This window comes from Danio rerio, chromosome 24 (genome assembly GCF_052040795.2).
Source record: "Danio rerio strain M-AB ecotype USA chromosome 24, GRCz13ab, whole genome shotgun sequence".
In the NCBI taxonomy this organism is placed as follows: Eukaryota; Metazoa; Chordata; class Actinopteri; order Cypriniformes; family Danionidae; genus Danio; species Danio rerio.
In genome coordinates, this window is record NC_141044.1 from 42,162,501 (window position 1) to 42,181,276 (window position 18,776).

Genomic DNA, 18,776 nt, shown 5'->3' on the forward strand with positions numbered 1-18,776 from the left:
AATTCTGATGAAAGTCTCAATTGTTTAAAAAAAGGGTGACACAGTGGCTCAGTGTGACCTCACAGCAAGAAGGCCGCTGGTTCGAGCCCCGGCTGGGCCAGTTGGCATTCCTGTGTGGAGTTTGCATGTTCTCCTTGTGTTGGTGTGGGTTTCCTCCGGGTGCTCCGGTCTCCCACACAGTCCAAACACATGCGCTATAGGAGAATTGATGAACTAAATTGGCCGTAGTGTATGAGTGAGTGTGAATGTGATAGTGTATGGGTGTTTCCCAGTTATGAGTTGCGGCAAAAAGGGCATCAGCTGTGTAAAACATATGCTGGAATAGTTGGCAGTTCATTCTGCTACAATAATGTCCATAAGTTTAAGGTCAGTAAACTTTTTGTTTTCTACCTGCTTACCAAGCCAGCATTAATTTTTTTATTCTAAAGAAGGCTCTAAAATGTCACAGTAAAGCCAAACTGAGCACAGGTTGTAGATAAGCAGATATATTGAGGGTTAGTTTGGTGGAACTAGTCTGACAGTAAATATAGAGCAGAAGTCAAACACAATATTTGAGCTTCAGGAACTTTGATCTGCAAGTATGATTCACTGAAAACTAATCAGCTTGTGAGATAGCTTGAATATAAACGGTGCAATGTACATTGTGTGGAGTATTTAAGAATAATGCTAAATCAAAACCTTTTAATTTCAGAGAGATCGTTCACCCCAAAATAGCTCATTACCTCATCCTTTACTGTACTCTCTCTTAGATGGATATAAACATTAAAGTCTTCAGTGTCACATGATCCTTTAGAAGTCGATGTTAATGTTGAAAGGAGTTGACATTATTGTGCAAAATGATGTGATGCATTCTCAGATGCATTTTATGAATTTGTTGATCAATAAAAAGGTAATAAAACATTTATTTTAGATAATTCTTCATGCATTTATAGCTTTTTAATCAATTTAAAGTCACCCAGCAATTTAAATCACCTCATTATTTACTCTCCCTTTTGTGGTTTTAAACCTTTGAGTTATTTTCTTCTGTTAAACACACAAAAGAAGATATTTTGAAGAATGCAATCATCGACTTCCATGCGGCCCCCATTGACTTCCATAGTGAGTGTCAGCATTTTTCAAAATATCTTCTTTTGTGCTGAACAAAAGGAAGAAAGTCAAACAGGTTTAAAACAAGGGAAGGATGAGTAAATAGTGTTTTTAGTAACTGAAATAAAGGCAAAAGTAGTTTATGCAAATTTATGCAAATGAGAAACCTTGTTTTAGCGACCTGCTGAAATGTGCTTAAGCCAAAGGACTAATATTTTTACATATAAACTAAAAATGTAAATAAAGATATTTGTATTATAACAATGTAATACTTTAATTGCACAAAATACTGAAAAATAACTAAAAATAAAAGGTAATTACGTTGTTTAAATAGATTTTGAGTTAGTAAATGATGGCAGAAATTACTTAACGTTTAATGTGCACCTATTAAAAAACAAGTTAATTTTGCTCTTAATAAAACGCAAATCAAGCAGCAGATAACATGTGACGCTACTTCTGCTTAAAACACGTGTTAAGGGAGTTAAAGGCGGATTTTCTGGCTTCAAATGAACTCTGCAGGCTGATTACAGGAACCGAAACCCCCCGCCGTGCCTTAAAAATGCATGATGTCTGTTTTATGGAACTTGAATTTCTCCCATGATGCATCAGCAGCCTTATCTGCACCTCTGCTGTCATCACTCAGACGTGTCGGCATCATGTCGTCGGTACTTGTAAAACAAACAAACGCGTTCAGCAGCGTCGCTCAAGTGAAACTGTAAACAAGCGGCTAAAAAGAAGCGTTTTGTGAAGGGCTGCGTTTTTGTGTTGTTCTGTCCAAATTTCTAATGAGTGTGTGTGTGTTGCTTGGTCACTGTTTCTGTGTGTGTCAGGCCTGTTGAAAGAGTTATTGTGTGTGTGTGTGTGTGTGTGAATGCTGGCTGCACAACAAAGGAGGAATTTTGTAACTCTTCAAGAACAAGAATTAAAATATCAGGAGATGTTGTGAAAGAGAAACTTGGATGAATGCTTGAGGAGGTTCGTCAGGGGATGACAGAAATATAGGCAGAATTAACCGGTTTGTGATGTGTGTTTGAGGGAGGTCATGTGACACACGTGTACACACACACACACATGCATGTTTACTTTGCTGTGGACTTCTATGGTTTTATAATGCAGTAGTAACTACAAGCATAACCCTAAATGAAAATGCTAATCGTGTTGTTTATAAATATTGTCTTCAAATGCTAATGCTGACAAAATCCACACATCTTGCTTCACTTATTGTGAAGTTTTTCCGTAGAGAACAAACATTTCTGTGTCATAAAAATCAGACGCAGTAATAACAACACATGTGACTGGTTATGTTTAGAAAAGCATAACTGTCACACACATCACTGTTTGTTGTGTATTTTACGGAATTTTATTATATAAAGGCAGCATTTCCGTTATAATCAGCATAATCAGTTATTTTTATTATAAAATCTATTATTATTATTCATTCATTCCTTTTCTTTTCGGCATAGTCTCTTTATTAATCTGGGGTCGCCACAGCGGAATGAACCACCAACTTATCCTGCATATGTTTAACACTGCGGATGCCCTTCCTGCCATAACACATCACTGGGAAACATCCATACACACTCATTCACACACACACACACACACACACTACGGTCAGTTTTAGCATACCAATTCCCCTATTGCGCATTTGTTTGGACTGTGGGGGAAACCGGAGCATCTGGAGAAAACCCACACCCACACGGGGAGAACATGCCAACTCCACACTGAAACGCCAACAGACCCCGCCGAGGCTTGAACTAGCGTCCTTCTAGCTGTGAGGCGATCGTGCTAGCCACTGCGCCATCGTGCTGCCACATTATTATTGTCAATCTTTATTAAAACAAAATTATAATCAGAGGTCTAAAGGAGCAAGTCATTTTTTCATTTTAGAAACTTCCCCTTTTATTTTGGATCCGTTGTACATATGTGGATGGGTTTCTGCAATTTTCATAACTGAAAATGCAACACAAAATGTTGGATTTTTCATTCATTCATTCATTTTCTTGTCGGCTTAGTCACTAAATTTATCCGGGGTCGCCACAGCGGAATGAACCGCCAACTTATCCAGCAAGTTTTTACGCAGCGGATGCCCTGCCAGCCATCTCTGGGAAACATCCACACACACATTCACACACACACACTCATACACTACAGACAATTTAACCTACCCAATTCACCTGTACCGCATGTCTTTGGACTGTGGGGGAAACCGGAGCATCCGGAGGAAACCCATGCGAAGGCAGGGAAAATATGCAAACTCCACACAGAAACGCCAACTGAGCCGAGGCTTGAACCAGCGACCTTCTTGCTGTGAGGCGACAGCACTACCTACTGCGCCACTGCCTCGCCATGTTGGATTTTTATTAGTTTAAAATGGCTCTTTCCTGGTTAAATATGTTATTGATGTCCCAATCAGGTTAGTTTTTTGCCCTTGTGTCAGTCATTTGATTTTAAGTATCTAGCAAAACCTGATCTGATACGTCTATAATACTCAAAAAAAGAATAAAGAGCGAAAAATCTGATCCAGGATGTTCCTTATTTTTTCTTTAATTCACCTTATTTTAACATTATACATCTCTGTTAACAAACAGAGCACGTCTGTGAGCTAGCTTGAACAATCAAGTCATAACTATTATACATTCTTCACTTTTGGACTTGAATATAAAAAGCATCGAACATAAAAACAAACAGCAACTTAAAATACCCGGCAGGCAACCCCAAGTTTACATATCTCACAGTTTGCTATGGCAAAGTTGTCGTCATCAACTTTATAATACCTCCAGAATGCAGACATACTCGCGCTTTCGGCTTCAAGCTGCTTCCGTGTTCTACATTTAACCAATACAACAAAGTGTTCTCACAGGCGCTGTCTGACATTGCACAGATGATATTGATGTATAACTTATTATTTGCATACTTCATCTTAATAGCAATACCGATCTTTTCATGAGCTGCAATGTTAGTTTCATCTCAGTGAATGCATGCTGTTTAGCAATGGTGAACGCGGTGTCAGTCTCACGATTGACAGCATCGTGACGATTAAATGAAGGATTAAATAACGTCAGAACATCTCGTGCTTAATGTGTGGATGAGGCAAACACTGTTACCTGAAAACTCCGTCCCCCCAGCTTTACAGTGAATGCTTTAGTCATTTTCATAGCGGACTTAAAGTCTTTTATCCACTCTTCGAAAAGTGTAAATGCTGGATTGACATTCAGCACATGATCACTAATCAGATGTGTCATTATTTGTAACTTTAGGTGGTTTCTAAAACTAAATCTGTCAGTGTTGTTTTCATTCTCTCATATCCAGACCTTTACATTCTCACGGCTGCAGCTCCCTGTCATTGGAACTGAGTGATTGACAGCTGATATTAACCAATCCATTCGAGTTCTGTTCTAGCGCAGTGGGCCAATAAGAAGAGCTTGAAAGCGGAGCAGGCATTGCAGGCTTTGTTTACTGCAGCAAGTTGACATGACAACTGTTTTAAACCATTCCTGAGCGCTGCGTTTGCCATTTTTAGGTGCAAAGATGCTTAAGGTGTAAATGCTGCGCTCGTGTTGAACATTTTGCTTTGAAAGCTGGTCACACAACATCAATTTTAGGGTGCTTTCACACCTGTGAATCGATTCAGTTGTTCCGAAACAGAGATTACAAATGTTACATTGTTGCTCTTTGCTCTTGGAGCGGTTAGCTTTCACACTGCAAAGTTTCTAATCGGACCAAAAGAGCTAAAACAAGTCACGTGCGAGTAAACTCTCTTCACATTGGTCAGAGTGTCAGGGTTTATTTTGCAGCGTCTGAAGAGAGATGCGGTGGGGAGGGGTGAGAAGGGTGCGTGACGATGCCTATTTGATGAACGGGAGGGAGACGCGAGATTACCGGGAGATCATCACTCGTTTGCGGGCATCCGGAGACTCGCGAAACTTCCCGCCCTACTCATAATTCTCTCTTCATATAGCCGTAAGCCTATTACATATGCATAAAACACTGTGATATAACCGCGCTCGGATCGGATCGCTTTCTCCCTGCAATAGATCCGCTCCAGGGTTTGTTTCAATCGAGCTGAGACCACCTCATTCAAGCGATCTCGGAGTGATTACTTTGGCGCGGAACAGAGCGCGATTGCCCTGTTCACATATGCCAAACGAACCGCACTAACTGGGCAATCAAGATACGTTCCGAAACAAAAGTGTAGGTGTGAAAGTGCCCTTATGCACTGATGCTCCCAAATTTATTTTGAGGTCACATAGATAAAATTGCGCATTTAAGACCAAAATGATCGCAATTTCGAACCCTGATTATAAATGCTGAAAAACATGCTGAAAATAATGCGTGTGTGTGTGCGCGTGTGCGCGTGTGCGCGCGTGTGTGTGTGCGCGTGTGTGCGCGTGTGTGCGCGTGTGTGTGCGTGCGTGCGCGTGTTTGTGCGTGCGTGCGTGCGTGTGCTTGCGTGCGTGTGTGCGTGCGTGCGTTTCAGAAATTATTCGAATATGCAGATTTGATGATCAAGAGACATTAATTTTTTTATTACCGATGAAAAAAATTGTGCTTTTACTAGTTTTGTGTTAATGAATGTGCTTTATATATTTGTGTGTTTCATAAATTACTCTAATATGCAAATATGCTGCTCGAGGAACATTTCGTATTATTATGAAAGCTGAAAACAGTTGTGCTGATTATTAGTTTTGTGTTAATGAAAGTATATATCTATTTGTGTGTGTGTGTGTGTGTGTATGTGTCTGTGTGTGTATGTGTCTGTTTGTGTTTGTGTGTGTGTGTGTGTGTTTGTGTGTTTGTGTGTGTTTGTGTGTGTTTGTGTGTGTGTGTGTGTGTGTGTGTGTGTGTGTGTGTGTGTGTGTGTGTGTGTGTGTGTGTGTGTGTGTGTGTGTGTGTGTGTGTGTGTGTGTGTGTGTGTGTGTGTGTGTGTGTGTGTGTGTTTCAGGCCAGCACTCTTCCACAGGGCACCATAAACCTGAATCAGTGTGTGGATGTGGTGGACGGTGAGAGCCGGACGGGTCAGAAACACTCGCTCTGCATCTGCACACCAGACAAAGACCATTACATCCGCGCTGAGAGCAAAGAGACAATACATGGGTGAGTTTTACACCCACACACATGAAGCATGAGCGTGATGATCTGTTCATCTGCAGTCTAACACATTACTGTAATACTGCGATGAACTACTCAGAGACAGCGCTTCACTCAGAATGCTCATTTAACATCCCACTATCAGTTATGTTTTAAAGAAAAAAAATCATGTTTTCTCTTTAATTCATGCAAGCACTTTCAGTCCACGATCTGTTTGATGGCTAATTGCGACTTTGATGCATTTAATAATTAACATTTACTCATTTAGCAGATGCTTTTATCCAAAGTGACTTACAAATGAGGAGTGTACAGCAAGAGATTACTGTTTGCTCTAAGGGCTTTTTGTATTATGCAGAATAAACATGCATTTGTTTATAAAACTTGCTGGTAATAAATATAAATGAACACACAAACATATTGGACTTTAAAGATTTCAAAGCTCATGTGAATCTATTCCAATGAATGATAAATGTGATTTTTGGGATCATTTGTGTTGCGCTGAGGCATGTTTGGTTTTAAATATTAATAAGTAATAAGCAGGGCCAGACGGAATCTGCGGACGTTTTTTGCTATTTCTGCGGAGAATTTTGGTAAAAATCTGTGGATTTCTGCAGAATTATTTTGGGAGTATCCAGCGGAGTATCATAACTTACACTTTAATATATTAAATAAAAAGTAATAAATTACTGAATAAAAACTGAATAAATTCAGATATACACATTTTCTCAAGTAAATAAACAGAATTTATAATGGGCTAAAAATCTGCGGAATTCTGCTGAAAATCTGCGGAAAATTTGCGGAATTCTGCGCGCGCAGATTACGTGTGGGCCTAATAATAAGTCACTGATGGTGATTAGTCATAGATTAATAAGCATTTAGTCACTAATTGAGTTTTAACTTTTTATTTTTATTAAGAAACACAGTAAAAGTTATACATCAGAGATATTCAGTATATTTTATTTGTGAAACGTTTTACAAAAAAGGTATTTTAACAGCTTCATTCCTTAAAAAAATAATGCATAGTGTAAACATAAATCATCTTGCTAATTTAATGAAATCACATTTCTTTCTTCTAATTTCCCAAATTTTTCGGATCAAGTGCTCATACAGTATGTGCGGGTGAATCTTATTTGAGTTCATTAGAGTTGATGCATATTAGGGCTGCAGAAAACAATATTTAAAGTAAACAGTTCAATCTCCTTTTCCTCATGCCTTCAGGGGCCTGTTTCAGTAAGGAAGTTCTAACAACTCGGAGTTTAAACTTGAACTCTGAGTTAATTTACCAAGAGATTAAAAACTCTGAGTTTTCGGTTTCAGAATAGCGGATCTGAGTTAGGTCAATCAACTTTGAGTAGACCAACTCAGAGTTAAGCGCACACGCTGTGACTATAAAAAGGCATTATCAATGGAGCGCAGATATTAGGAGTGACCATGGCAACATCTGAAAAAAAGAGATCAGCATTTATTTCTCCAGCTGAACTTAATGTGATCATGCAACATTATAGCAAATTTAAGCATATATATTTAAAAAGAAGCAACCATCAGTGAAACAGAGAAAGTTAGCCTAGGAAAAAAAGATGCTCAAGTTAATGTGTAATTTTAATTTTTAAATATTTAAGTATAATAAAATAAGTAATGTAAAGTGTGATGTTTATACATTTTTTTCTAAACTTTTATACACGTTTATTAGTTTTAATAGATTTAAAGTGCACTTGTGTGTCTGCCTTTTTTTCTTGATCAAGTGATAGAGTTTGATATAACATTTAGAAGGTAAACGGTACTAAAAATAATTTGTAGAAAGAATAATAATCCCATTAATTTAGTTACAGTACATGTCGAAGGTCAGTGAATTTAAAGTAATTATTTATTGTTTTGTGTGTGACTAAAAGGTAGGCAATATCTAAGTTTCCATCCAAATATATTACATAAATTTATGTGCAAAACTAGAATATTGTATCAAAGATGTGAATAAAGCAGCGTTTCCATCCAACGAGTCAAAGAGAACAAAATCGTCTTTTCCTGATTAACTGGCACCAAATTTCAACTGTATAAACAGAATTTACTGTGGTAGAAGAAGCTGCGTCAATTATTTATTTAAGAAATGTACTTGCGCCTCAGAAGACAATGAACAAGTGGGGGCGTTTGAAGCCATGAGATGCGCAGACTCTTGACACACTCCAGATGCTCAGAGGTAGCCTAATTATATACACTACTACTGAAACAGTTAAGGCATTTTAAAATGACTAAAGAAACATTTAAGACGTATTACAGTGCGCTCAGCCTGCTGGTTTGTCCATTCACAAACATTTTCTTCATCATATGAAGACCTTTTTTTAATGTACATACTGTAATTTGTTTAGTAAAAATGTTTCCATCGTAGTTTATGCGCATATTTTCTATAGAATAAAAGTTTATCCTGCTCAATTATGCGTGTTTTTCATGCATATCTTCAAAAGTTATGTGCATCATGACGTTTCCATCAATCCACATATGCACATCTCCAAAATGAGCATTAAAATAGGTGGGTGGAAACGCAAGGCTAAGGCGAGAAATACCGCTTCGTCTTTAAAAAAGGGGAGGAGACCGACAGAAACTCTGAGTTTAGAGAATAAAACCTGCTTCTGACCAGGTTAGCTTCACAGAGTAAGTTACCACAGTAACTGACTCTGAGTTAAAGTGACCTTTCTTTTAGAAACAGGCTTAACTTACCCTGCTTTCTCGAGTTTAACAAACCTGCCATTTTGAAACGGAAAACCCAGAGTTTCTCTCATTTCAGGGTTAAAATACTCTGAGTTTTCACTTATCCTCCTTTTGAAACAGGCCCCAGGTATCACTCAAGATAAACACAACAAAATAAAGGAACATCAATATAAATGATGGCTCCATATATCGATATCTTCAGCTGTTGTGGCAATTAGCTGTTTACCAATTGAGGTTTTAAAGTAATTCTTAAACACTGTTTGTGTGTTCAGATGGCAGGAGGCGCTGATGGTGTTTCCACGAACCAACAAACAAAACCAGAAGAAGAAACGGAAAGTAGAAACGTCAACACCACAGGTACAGAACCACCTGATCACGATCAATGAGATCCCTATCTGATAAAAAATAAATACGTTTGAAGATTGAGATTGCAAGCTACAACACTGAGCCACCGTGCCACCCCATAATACCATATATTGTGGTAAAATCTTCATCAATTAATCACAAAAACTGTGTAAACCATCATAAGCCTAGTGTATACTGAAACAAGCACCAGCATTTACACTAATACTGCGTCTTCAGCATTTTAAAATGATTTCAATTGTTATGGATCGAAGATGCCGGTGTAATTTGGATGTCGGATGTAAAATAACAAAACCGTATATATTTTAAAATGAAAACACGCTAGTGTAAACGGCAGATAAGTCTTGCATCCAAACCATCTCTCCATCTGTTAGAGGTAAGATTAAGGTGCACGTTTAGACATAACTTATTTACACTGCGTTTGTTTAATCTTATGCAAAACTTTTGTCTTCATTCTTGGACCGTAGTTACAGACACAAACACACTCCTACACACTAAACCTCGCCAAATATTTCACTCACTCATTTAGTGAATGGCTGCTAAAGGAATGTACTCTGGAATTTGAAGGCATTTCCTCTTCTTAACTAAGCACTACCTGTCTAGTTCTTAGCAGGTTGAGTTATGACATGCATCTGCTTGCGAAAATAAAACAAAAAAACATCATACACGTTTATTTTATTTAGTCTTTAAAAAACAATTAAAAACATTATTTATATATATATATATATATATATATATATATATATATATATATATATATATATATATATATATATACAGTATGCTGAAAAATAATTATGTGTTAACTAATGATGAAGATGCTAATATTGCTACAAGTGTAATTTAAACATGAAATTTTAAATTATTTTTTTAAGTGAGTATGTTTTAATTGTAAAATCTAATTGTGAAATGCAGGGGATGCATTGATACCATTTTTTTGGAACCGATCCGATCTCAATACCAAAATTCTGAGTATCGACCGATACAGATCTGATCCCAATACGGTGCTTTTTTTTTCTTTAGGCATAATGCAGTGTCTATAGTTCTAGTGCTAAACTCAAATAATATATTTTCTTTAGTAAAAATAACAGACCTATAGGCTTACTTTATATGACAGGACGGCACAATCTAATTAAAAACGTGACGCTTGTAAACTAGGCCTCATTATTTAAGCATTTGTTATAGCATGTTGTACAGCTTATGTTTCCTTTTTTAATATATATTTTTTTTAAACCTGTAGTAGGCTACCACTATTGACCCTAATTGTTGGTAAAACAGTCGGTAAAAAAAAAATAAATAAATAAAAATAAAATATATATATATATTAGGGATGTGACGGTATTGTAAATACCGTCATACCGCAATATTAATTTTTTTCGATATTACCGAAGTCGCATGACTCGGTAAAACTATAGGTCTTCTGAGAAAATTTGCTCAGGCAGATGAAGCGAACGGGAGGTAGCGAAAACTATAATTCCTTTATTTTTTAATATTTTTATTTTATTTATTATTTTAATATTTAATATAATATAATATTTAATTTTTAATATTTTTAATATAAAAAATTTATATTTAATATTTAATATTTTAATATTTAATATTAATATATATTTTTTTGTTATTAATATTTTTTTGTTATTAAAATTGAAGTTCCTGTTTCAAAGCTTACAGATAGATGCCTAATTTGTATGTCATTGACACTTTTGGCACTTTTTTGGAGTATTTTCATAAGTTTTGTTTTTCCTGTAAATGATTCAATAAATACCGTAACCGTACCGTGACATTCATACCGAGGTATTACCGTACCGTGAAATTCTGATACCGTTACATCCCTAATATATATATAAGTTAATTAACTTATTTAATTATTTATACTTTTTATTTATTAATTAATTTTTTTGCTGTAATATTTTTGCATGGTTAGGTTTGTTTACATTACTGTGACTTATTGACCTGTGTTTTGTCAGGCTGCTGCTCTGTTAACAGGTCGATTTTCCCAGCAGATCATGAATGGGTTCATTGTAAGTGCAGAATGAGCCTGATCTGAGTGCAAAACTGCAATCAATACATGAGTTCTGGCTGTTTTCTGCTCACATTAATATCAGCAATCACCAGAACTGTCATCATTTGTCTACTACAGGGTGTCCGCGGGGTCTTAAAGTATTAAAAGTTGATAAATCAATGTAGAGGAAATTAAGGTCTTTAAAATGTATGAAAGTAGTCTTGAATGCTGTTTTGGATAGTGTTAAATTTTACATAATTTTTGATTATGCAATGCATGGTAAGCTAAAGTTTGTCTGAATTAAATCTGCCAATATCAGGATGCTGAGTAGTTTATGAAATCAGTGAAGTCCTACTAGATTTGACATCATGCTGCTTTGTTTACTGCATTAACCAAAGCAGCACTATTATTTCTGCAGTTCCATAGGCGCTAACCTGCTGAATTAGCTAGATTTAATAGATTTTTATTCAGTATATGATTAATGTTTTAGTTTTGGGTTAATATTTAGTAAATATACTGAAAGTTAAAATCTTGCCAGTGTTTCCGGTTGAAAAGTGGTTAGAAAGTCTTAAAATGTATGGAAAAAGTCTTTAAAAAGGTCTTAAAAGGTAATGACTTTTACTTTCTGATTCCTGTATATGCTCTGCAGTAATGGTTGTCATATTTGTGCTTCAGCCGGGATGCTGGGAGGTCTGCTTTCATGCAAAGAAAAATAAGTGGTTTTATGTTTTAATCAAAAAGGTAATACTGGGCGTTCGGGTGGAAACAGGACAGACACAGACGCTAATCTGCGAGTGTGTGTTTAGTGCGGGGTGTGGTGCTGAGCGCAAATCAGCGTGTGTATGAAATCATGGCACAATAGCTCATTTGTTATCAGCCTGCAAGTTTAGACAGTTACATTGGTGTGTATCTGTCTACACACACACACACACAGACACACACACACACACACACACACACACACACAGGTGTTTTTGACTTCAAAGAGCTCTTTGTTCTTGACTAGGGGGTTAGTTAAATATTATGCATGTCTATATGTGTGTTTGTCTCTGTCTTTGTGTTCAGGAACCAGGCCCAGCGAAGGTGACGGTCACCAGTACGAGCAGCAGCAGCAGTATGGTGTGTCTGCCCAGCACTATAGCTCATGCAGAGCGAGTGCCGGCCACTCGAACCACACTGTGGCAGGAGGAAACATGGAGTCGAGCCACTTTACCCACAAGCTGCAGCACCAGCAGCCTGAGTCAACTGGGTACTCGCACACAGCAGACACTATAATTCACTGGACATGTACAGCGGGGGAGATAAGTGTTTTACATGTCACCATTTTTCTCAGAAAACATATTTCTAAAGGTGCTGTTGACTTGAAATTTTCCCCGGTTGTTGGAAACAACCAAAGAAATCCATACATGCAAGGAAAACAAATCTAATTAGTTTACAAATGAAGTTGTGTGTAATAAAATGAAATGACGCAGGGAAAAGAGTATTGAACACATGAGGAAAGGAAGGTGTAGAAAGGCACTGAAAGCCCAGACAGCAGCTGAAATCTCTCTGTAGTTCTTCAGCAACCTTCTGCCCTTCCTCAGTGTAAATGAATATCAGCTGCTTCATTCCAACATCTACAATAGCAGGAGGATGAAGAAGAACCCAGCATGGACATTTCAGCAAGACAATGATTCAAAACGCAGCCAAAGACACTCTTGGATGATTTTAGAGAAAGAAAATCAAGCTGGAGAATGGCCCAGCCAATAACCTGACTCGAACCCAATAGAAAATACTAAATGATAAAGCTCAGATATGATAGACGAGACCCACAGAAGCATCCAGATTTTGACACACTGTTTAGGTCTGTGAGGGTGCTTTCACACCTGGCTTCTTTAGTTGTGTTGAATCGCACTAGAGTTCGTTTTTCTTTTTGGTGCGGTTCGTTTGGGCAGGTGTGAATGCAGCAATCGTACTCCAGTGCGCACCAAAAGCGGACCAAATAAGCGTATCGAGACCTGCTTAAAGAGGTGGTCTTGGTACGCTTTCAAACAAACCCTGGAGCGGTTCGTTTGTGGTGAGAATATGATCCGTACTAAGAACAGGTCCTACCGCAAAAAGTACTGCACCATTTGGACTAATCCAGCTGCCGTAGGCTGATGCGCTGTGCATTATGGGATATGGAGGAAAAATATTTGTTGACAGCGCTTTACCAACAGAGAGAGAGAGAGAGGGAAAACATTACCTGATGGATCGTTGGTAATATTTCCACAAGATGTCGCAGTTAATTAAAATTAAAATTAGTCGCAGTTAACTAAATTAATTCACGCCTCCTCCTGAAGTGACGAGTGATGCATTAAAACCCTGTTTTCCAGCCTCGGCCGTGCTTCATTCTCGAAATGTATAGTTTGTCTAAAGCAGGGATACAATCAGCCAGCGCAGTCGTCCCTCCAGAGTAAAAGCAACATTTTGTGTCTGCCGGTTTGTTTACCTGTGGGAGTTCATTAATATTTTCCCGCACGTGAATTCTGACCAATCAATAAGCAGTTAAGGAAATCTGTTCAACAACATCTGGCCAATGAGAGATGTGGATTTTGTCAGATGACACATTTTGGTTTGTTTCAGCTGGTTCAGACCAAAGCCAGCAGTGTGGTGTGTAAACGACCCAAAGACGGCAGAAAATGCAACAATGTATCATTTATTGATCTTGGTTTGGACCAAATGAAGCGAACTACAGATGTGAAAACACCCCGAGAAACTTACACCTGAGCATTACATGTGACTTCATTCTCCATATGAGAGGTGTCTTTAAGCTTCCATAATCAAAGTCTTTTATGTTAAGTATTAAACACATTTCAGTAGTTCAGCTATTTCTCCTTGAGTCATTTCATTGTTATTACACAGATTTGTTTTGTTTTGGTTTATTTTTAAGTTTGTGTTGGGGTTTTTACCAAAATCTGGTTCAATTCTATGTTAACCGCTTCTTTAGAAATAATATTCGCTGAATAAAAAACATGGAATGTTAAATACTGATTTCCCCGGCTGTACAGAGTATAATCTGCTGGTTTTGAATGTACAGAATAATAATGGAATGGTTATTGTAAAAAGACTTTCCGATTTCATAGGTGAGTATGTACTTTATTGACCCTTTTTTTGTCAAATTTTCTGGGTTTCTCAGCAGCAGACGTTGGTAAACTTTGAGCGCAGTGAATGGGAGAGTACAACAAATCATTATTTTACAATCCTATTTACTGAAATAATAACAGAAAAACTCCACAACGGTGTTATCAAGACTTTCAGGAAAAGGAAATAAATAGTGTGAGACTACTAACAGCAGCCAGAAGAGAGAATTATGTCAGATTTACTGTCCTGCCCCTTATAGATGCTGCATTACAAACACGGTAATTACGGTAATTATTTTTTTTTGTAATTTGATGAAAAGATGGTATGATGCATACATAAATACATATTTATATGTTTTATGTGAAACCTGTAAGGATTTAAGATGCTGATGAATGATGCAATGGAAAGTGCTAAAAGTATATGGTCAAATTCAAATTTTTTTTTTTTTTGCACAAAATATTTATGACTTTTTTTAATTTGCATATTACAACAGATTACACAATTTACAATTACAGAATAATAATCATGCAATTAGACACAGCAAACTTTTTACACCCTGTTCTCCTTCCCATCAACCCATTCCCCTAAAAAATAAATAAATAAACGAGAAAAAAGGGTATGTTTAAATCAGGTTAAGAGTGTTTCCTGAGTCTATGTTTAGATCATGATACTCCTCTACTCCTAAGCTTGTTCTTGTTGTAGTAGACTGCCAACATTTACATTGTACTTGGGGAAATTTAAAAAGGTCTCCAGGTATCTTCAAACACATTTTGTTTCTTTTTGAATGTTTGTGATGTTTTCCATTGACATATGTGATGCCATTTCTTTAATCCACTTTCCTATTCTAGATTCATTTATATTTTTCCAATTAAGAGCAATAATACGTTTAGCTTGTAAAATATACACGTCTATAAATCTGACCTCTTTGCTTTGTAAGAGAGGGCTGACAGGATATAAACCCAGGATAAAAATCTTAGGATCTAATTGTAATTTCTTTGCTAAAATTTGCTCAATTATTTCAATAACACCTCACCAAAAGGCTTTCACTTTCACACATTCCCATATACAGTGGTAAAGTGTACCTCTTACCTCATGACTAGGCCCACCCGGAATCTGCGCGCGCAGAATTCCGCAGATTTTCCGCAGATTTTTAGCCCATCATTAATTCTGTTCATTTACTTGAGTAAATGTGTGTACATCTAAATCTATTCAGTTTTTTGTTTTACTTAATTTCAGTAATATTATTGACTAATGTGAAAATGTGATTTATGTACAATGCAGTTTTTACAGTAATATTTTTTGTCTTTTAATAGATATATTATATGAAAAACTTGCTTTATTTACCAAATAAAGTGAATGTAATTGGATTTGCATTTTAAACATTAAATAAAAAGTAAAAAGATATTATTTTTTATCTCATATATTAAGGTTTTAGTTATGATACTCCCAAAATAATTCAGCAGAAATCCGCAGACTTTTAACAAAATTTTCAGCCGAAATGGCAATAAACGTCTGCAGATTCCGTCTGGCCCTACTCATTGCACTTTACATAGGTATCTAGAATATTATCGGTAAACTTGTGCTATGAACTTGAGTTATGCATGTTTCTATTAACCATTTGTACTGTAAGAGTTTCAGGCTACTGTTGATTTATATCTGAGATTTCTTACATGCCTCATTCCAATCCTCTAGAGATATTTCACCTTCTGTATCTTCTTTCCATAAATTCTCTTCATTAAAATCAAGGTAAATTTCTACTCTAACTACAGCCATTATACCAGCGTCACAGCCAAGCGGCAACCTCCCGCTCTCCCTCAGGAAGCCAATACGGAAGTAACTAAAACTGCAATTCATCTGATATTCAGCTAGTCCTGGCCGCTCCTGGCTCCAAAACAGAGCAAATTTCAATTGAGCCCACTGTTAGAATGGCCAACTTTACAGCAGAAAAAAAGGTGTTTACAGCCTGCTACAAAAAAAGATTTTGGTTAATACAGCTAATATTACCCTTCATGACAACTGTGAGGGGGGTGAATTTTTTTATAACTCATCCGTTTACTTTATATTAAGCTATATTAAGTTTGCATAATTAAGGGCGTGGTCACTTGAGTGACAGCTAGGTCTCGCTGGTCGCCGTCACGTCACCTCAGCTGAATCCTGCAGATTAGCCACTGAACTCGGTGTATTTATCGTATTTCTGTGTTGTTTTATGTGGCTTTACACAGTCAGCTGCCTTTTGGACTTGTTTCCTACAATTATTAGATGGCATGGCATGCTGAGTGCACTCAATTGTGCTCACAAACCATTCACGTGGCCTCCGTTTCCCATGCGAGTAAAGTTATATACTTATATACCATCTCTATACATGTATTTGTTTTATTTAAGATCATTTATCAATTATATTTAGAGCTGTAATGCACTCCAGAATCTGACGGATTGATTAGCTGTAGGCTCTAGATCAGTCATCTGAAGTGTTGTCATACAGTGTTATGCTGGATTTCATCAGTAGTCTTGCATTAACTAACACAGACTATATCTGAAGTGTTTGGAAGTAATTCGCGTTTTCCTCCTGTTGAAAAACGTCATAAGAACAATGTTTAGTGGCTCAATGTATTACAGCAGTGTGTTTTTAAAAGTCTAAATGTACAACCAAGCACAAGTGGTCAGAACACAAACGAGTCGCAGGTGATAAAGTATTAAGCGTTTCTCCCAAAGTAAAGTGCGTCTGAACCAGGTTCAAGCTAAATGCCAGCAGGTGTCTGCAGCTCCGCCCACTCTCCGCCTCTTTGCCCTTGTTTGGTATCCCGCCGTGGGTGTGATGACGCTCGAACAAAATGGCGACGGTTGGCCACGCCTACTTGTGGCTTCTTTTGCGCTCTTTAGAAACCTATGGGTGACACCACGGATACTACGTCCATATATTTTACAGTCTATGGTCACAGCCTATTATCTCTGTCATGTTCAATACATATGATTACATTACTGATTTACATCAGCAGGAAACATTTAGAGGAAAGACGTCTAGTTCACACATAAACAAGTCCAACCAATCTCCCATTAAACAGAAAGAACATTAAATTACATTCGCTCACTCAAAACACCAGCCTCCCTAAAACCACAGTAACTATAATTTCAGACAAAACGCTACAGAGATCATACCTCAATAAAACTGTGGTAACTTACTCACCATTGTCATTAAAAAAAGCCAAAATGACAGATTCTCAAAGTGTCTCATACTGCTTGAAGGAGATACCAGATTCATTTACTTGGGTATTTTGTTAGCGGTATTGCTACCATAGTACATTCTGTAACAGTACTAACTGTTCATTTTCCTCCCTTCTTACGTTCAGATTCTGGAAACTCGAATGTTGGTCGCAAGCCTCGTGTGGAGAGTGGATATTTTTCACTGGAAAAACCCAAGATTGAAGATGAAGGAGAGCAGTATCACCTTCAACAGGAGGAAGAGCCTCCATCAAAGCTGCAATCACATCCACCTGAGCTTTCCTCTTCGTCATCATCATCCTCTCGCTCCAGGTATCTCTCCTTTGATCCAGAGCTCTACAGTTCTCCAATCAGCTCACACAAACACACGTCACATGACCCACACAGCACTGTGCACACGCAGGCTTCCAGTGTTGTGTGTGACGCTCATAAACACAACATGCAAAGCAAATCAGAGAAGCATCTTTCTCAGTCGTCGGAGATCCTGTCAGATTCAACGCTGAACCGGGATTCAAACATCTACAGTCCGAACCCGCACGCAAACGTCCTCCCATCATCCCTGTCCTCCTCTCAGAGCTCTTTGGACTCTGAGCAGAGTCCGGAGAGTGTAGTGGGTGGAGCCTTGGGCAGGGCGGGGCGCAGTGGGTGTGGTTATGTGGCTCTGGCTGATGTGCCAAGGGCACGGAGACTCAGCCATCGGGATGCGTATCGATGCAGTCAGAAGCGGCAGGAGCTGCGGGCGCGCACCAGGAGCCCTGGCAGAGAGGAGGTGGAGCGGCTGTTCGGATGCCAGCGAAGGTGATTAGCATTAACACATAAAGGCTCTGTTTCAAATTTAAGTGAGGTGGTTATCTGCTTAGAAACATTGGACTATGCATGAGTGGCTTACAAAAAATATTAATAAAAAAGTCTAATAAATAAATTAAAAATACATTTGTTTATTAGATTTTTTATTTTTATGTACTAGGGTTAGGTAATGTCGACCCATTTGTCATTGTACAATGTCTAGTGTGAAACATCGCGATGGATGATGGCATCGCCGTCATAGCTGTTGATGATTTAAAGGGGCATGAAACCCCCCCCGTTTCAGCAGGATGTTTTCACACCTCTAGTTTGGAAAATGTCAGGAAAGTGGGTGTGTCTGGGGAGGGAAAATGGGCAGGGTTTGAATAGAAATGGGAGTTGCCGTTTGTGCACGCGCTGCTGACTGAGG

At 37.8% G+C, this 18,776-nt stretch overlaps 1 protein-coding gene across 23 annotated transcripts in view; it reads left to right on the forward strand.

The window, feature by feature from the left end:
* The window catches only part of mpripa (myosin phosphatase Rho interacting protein a), a 109,920-nt gene that overhangs the window by 37,065 nt on the left and 54,079 nt on the right, over positions 1-18,776 (forward strand). For 12 of the 23 annotated variants that reach the window (XM_087309939.1, XM_087309940.1, XM_087309937.1 and 9 more), the window contains exons 4-7: positions 6,032-6,183; positions 9,150-9,234; positions 12,308-12,491; positions 17,692-18,361. In XM_087309939.1, the coding sequence (XP_087166065.1) occupies positions 6,032-6,183; positions 9,150-9,234; positions 12,308-12,491; positions 17,692-18,361 (1,091 nt within the window). Of the gene's footprint in view, positions 1-6,031; positions 6,184-9,149; positions 9,235-12,307; positions 13,080-15,634; positions 18,362-18,776 lie in introns of all 23 variants that reach the window. The other 11 variants (XM_087309945.1, XM_087309946.1, XM_087309943.1 and 8 more) reach the window with 2 other exon arrangements.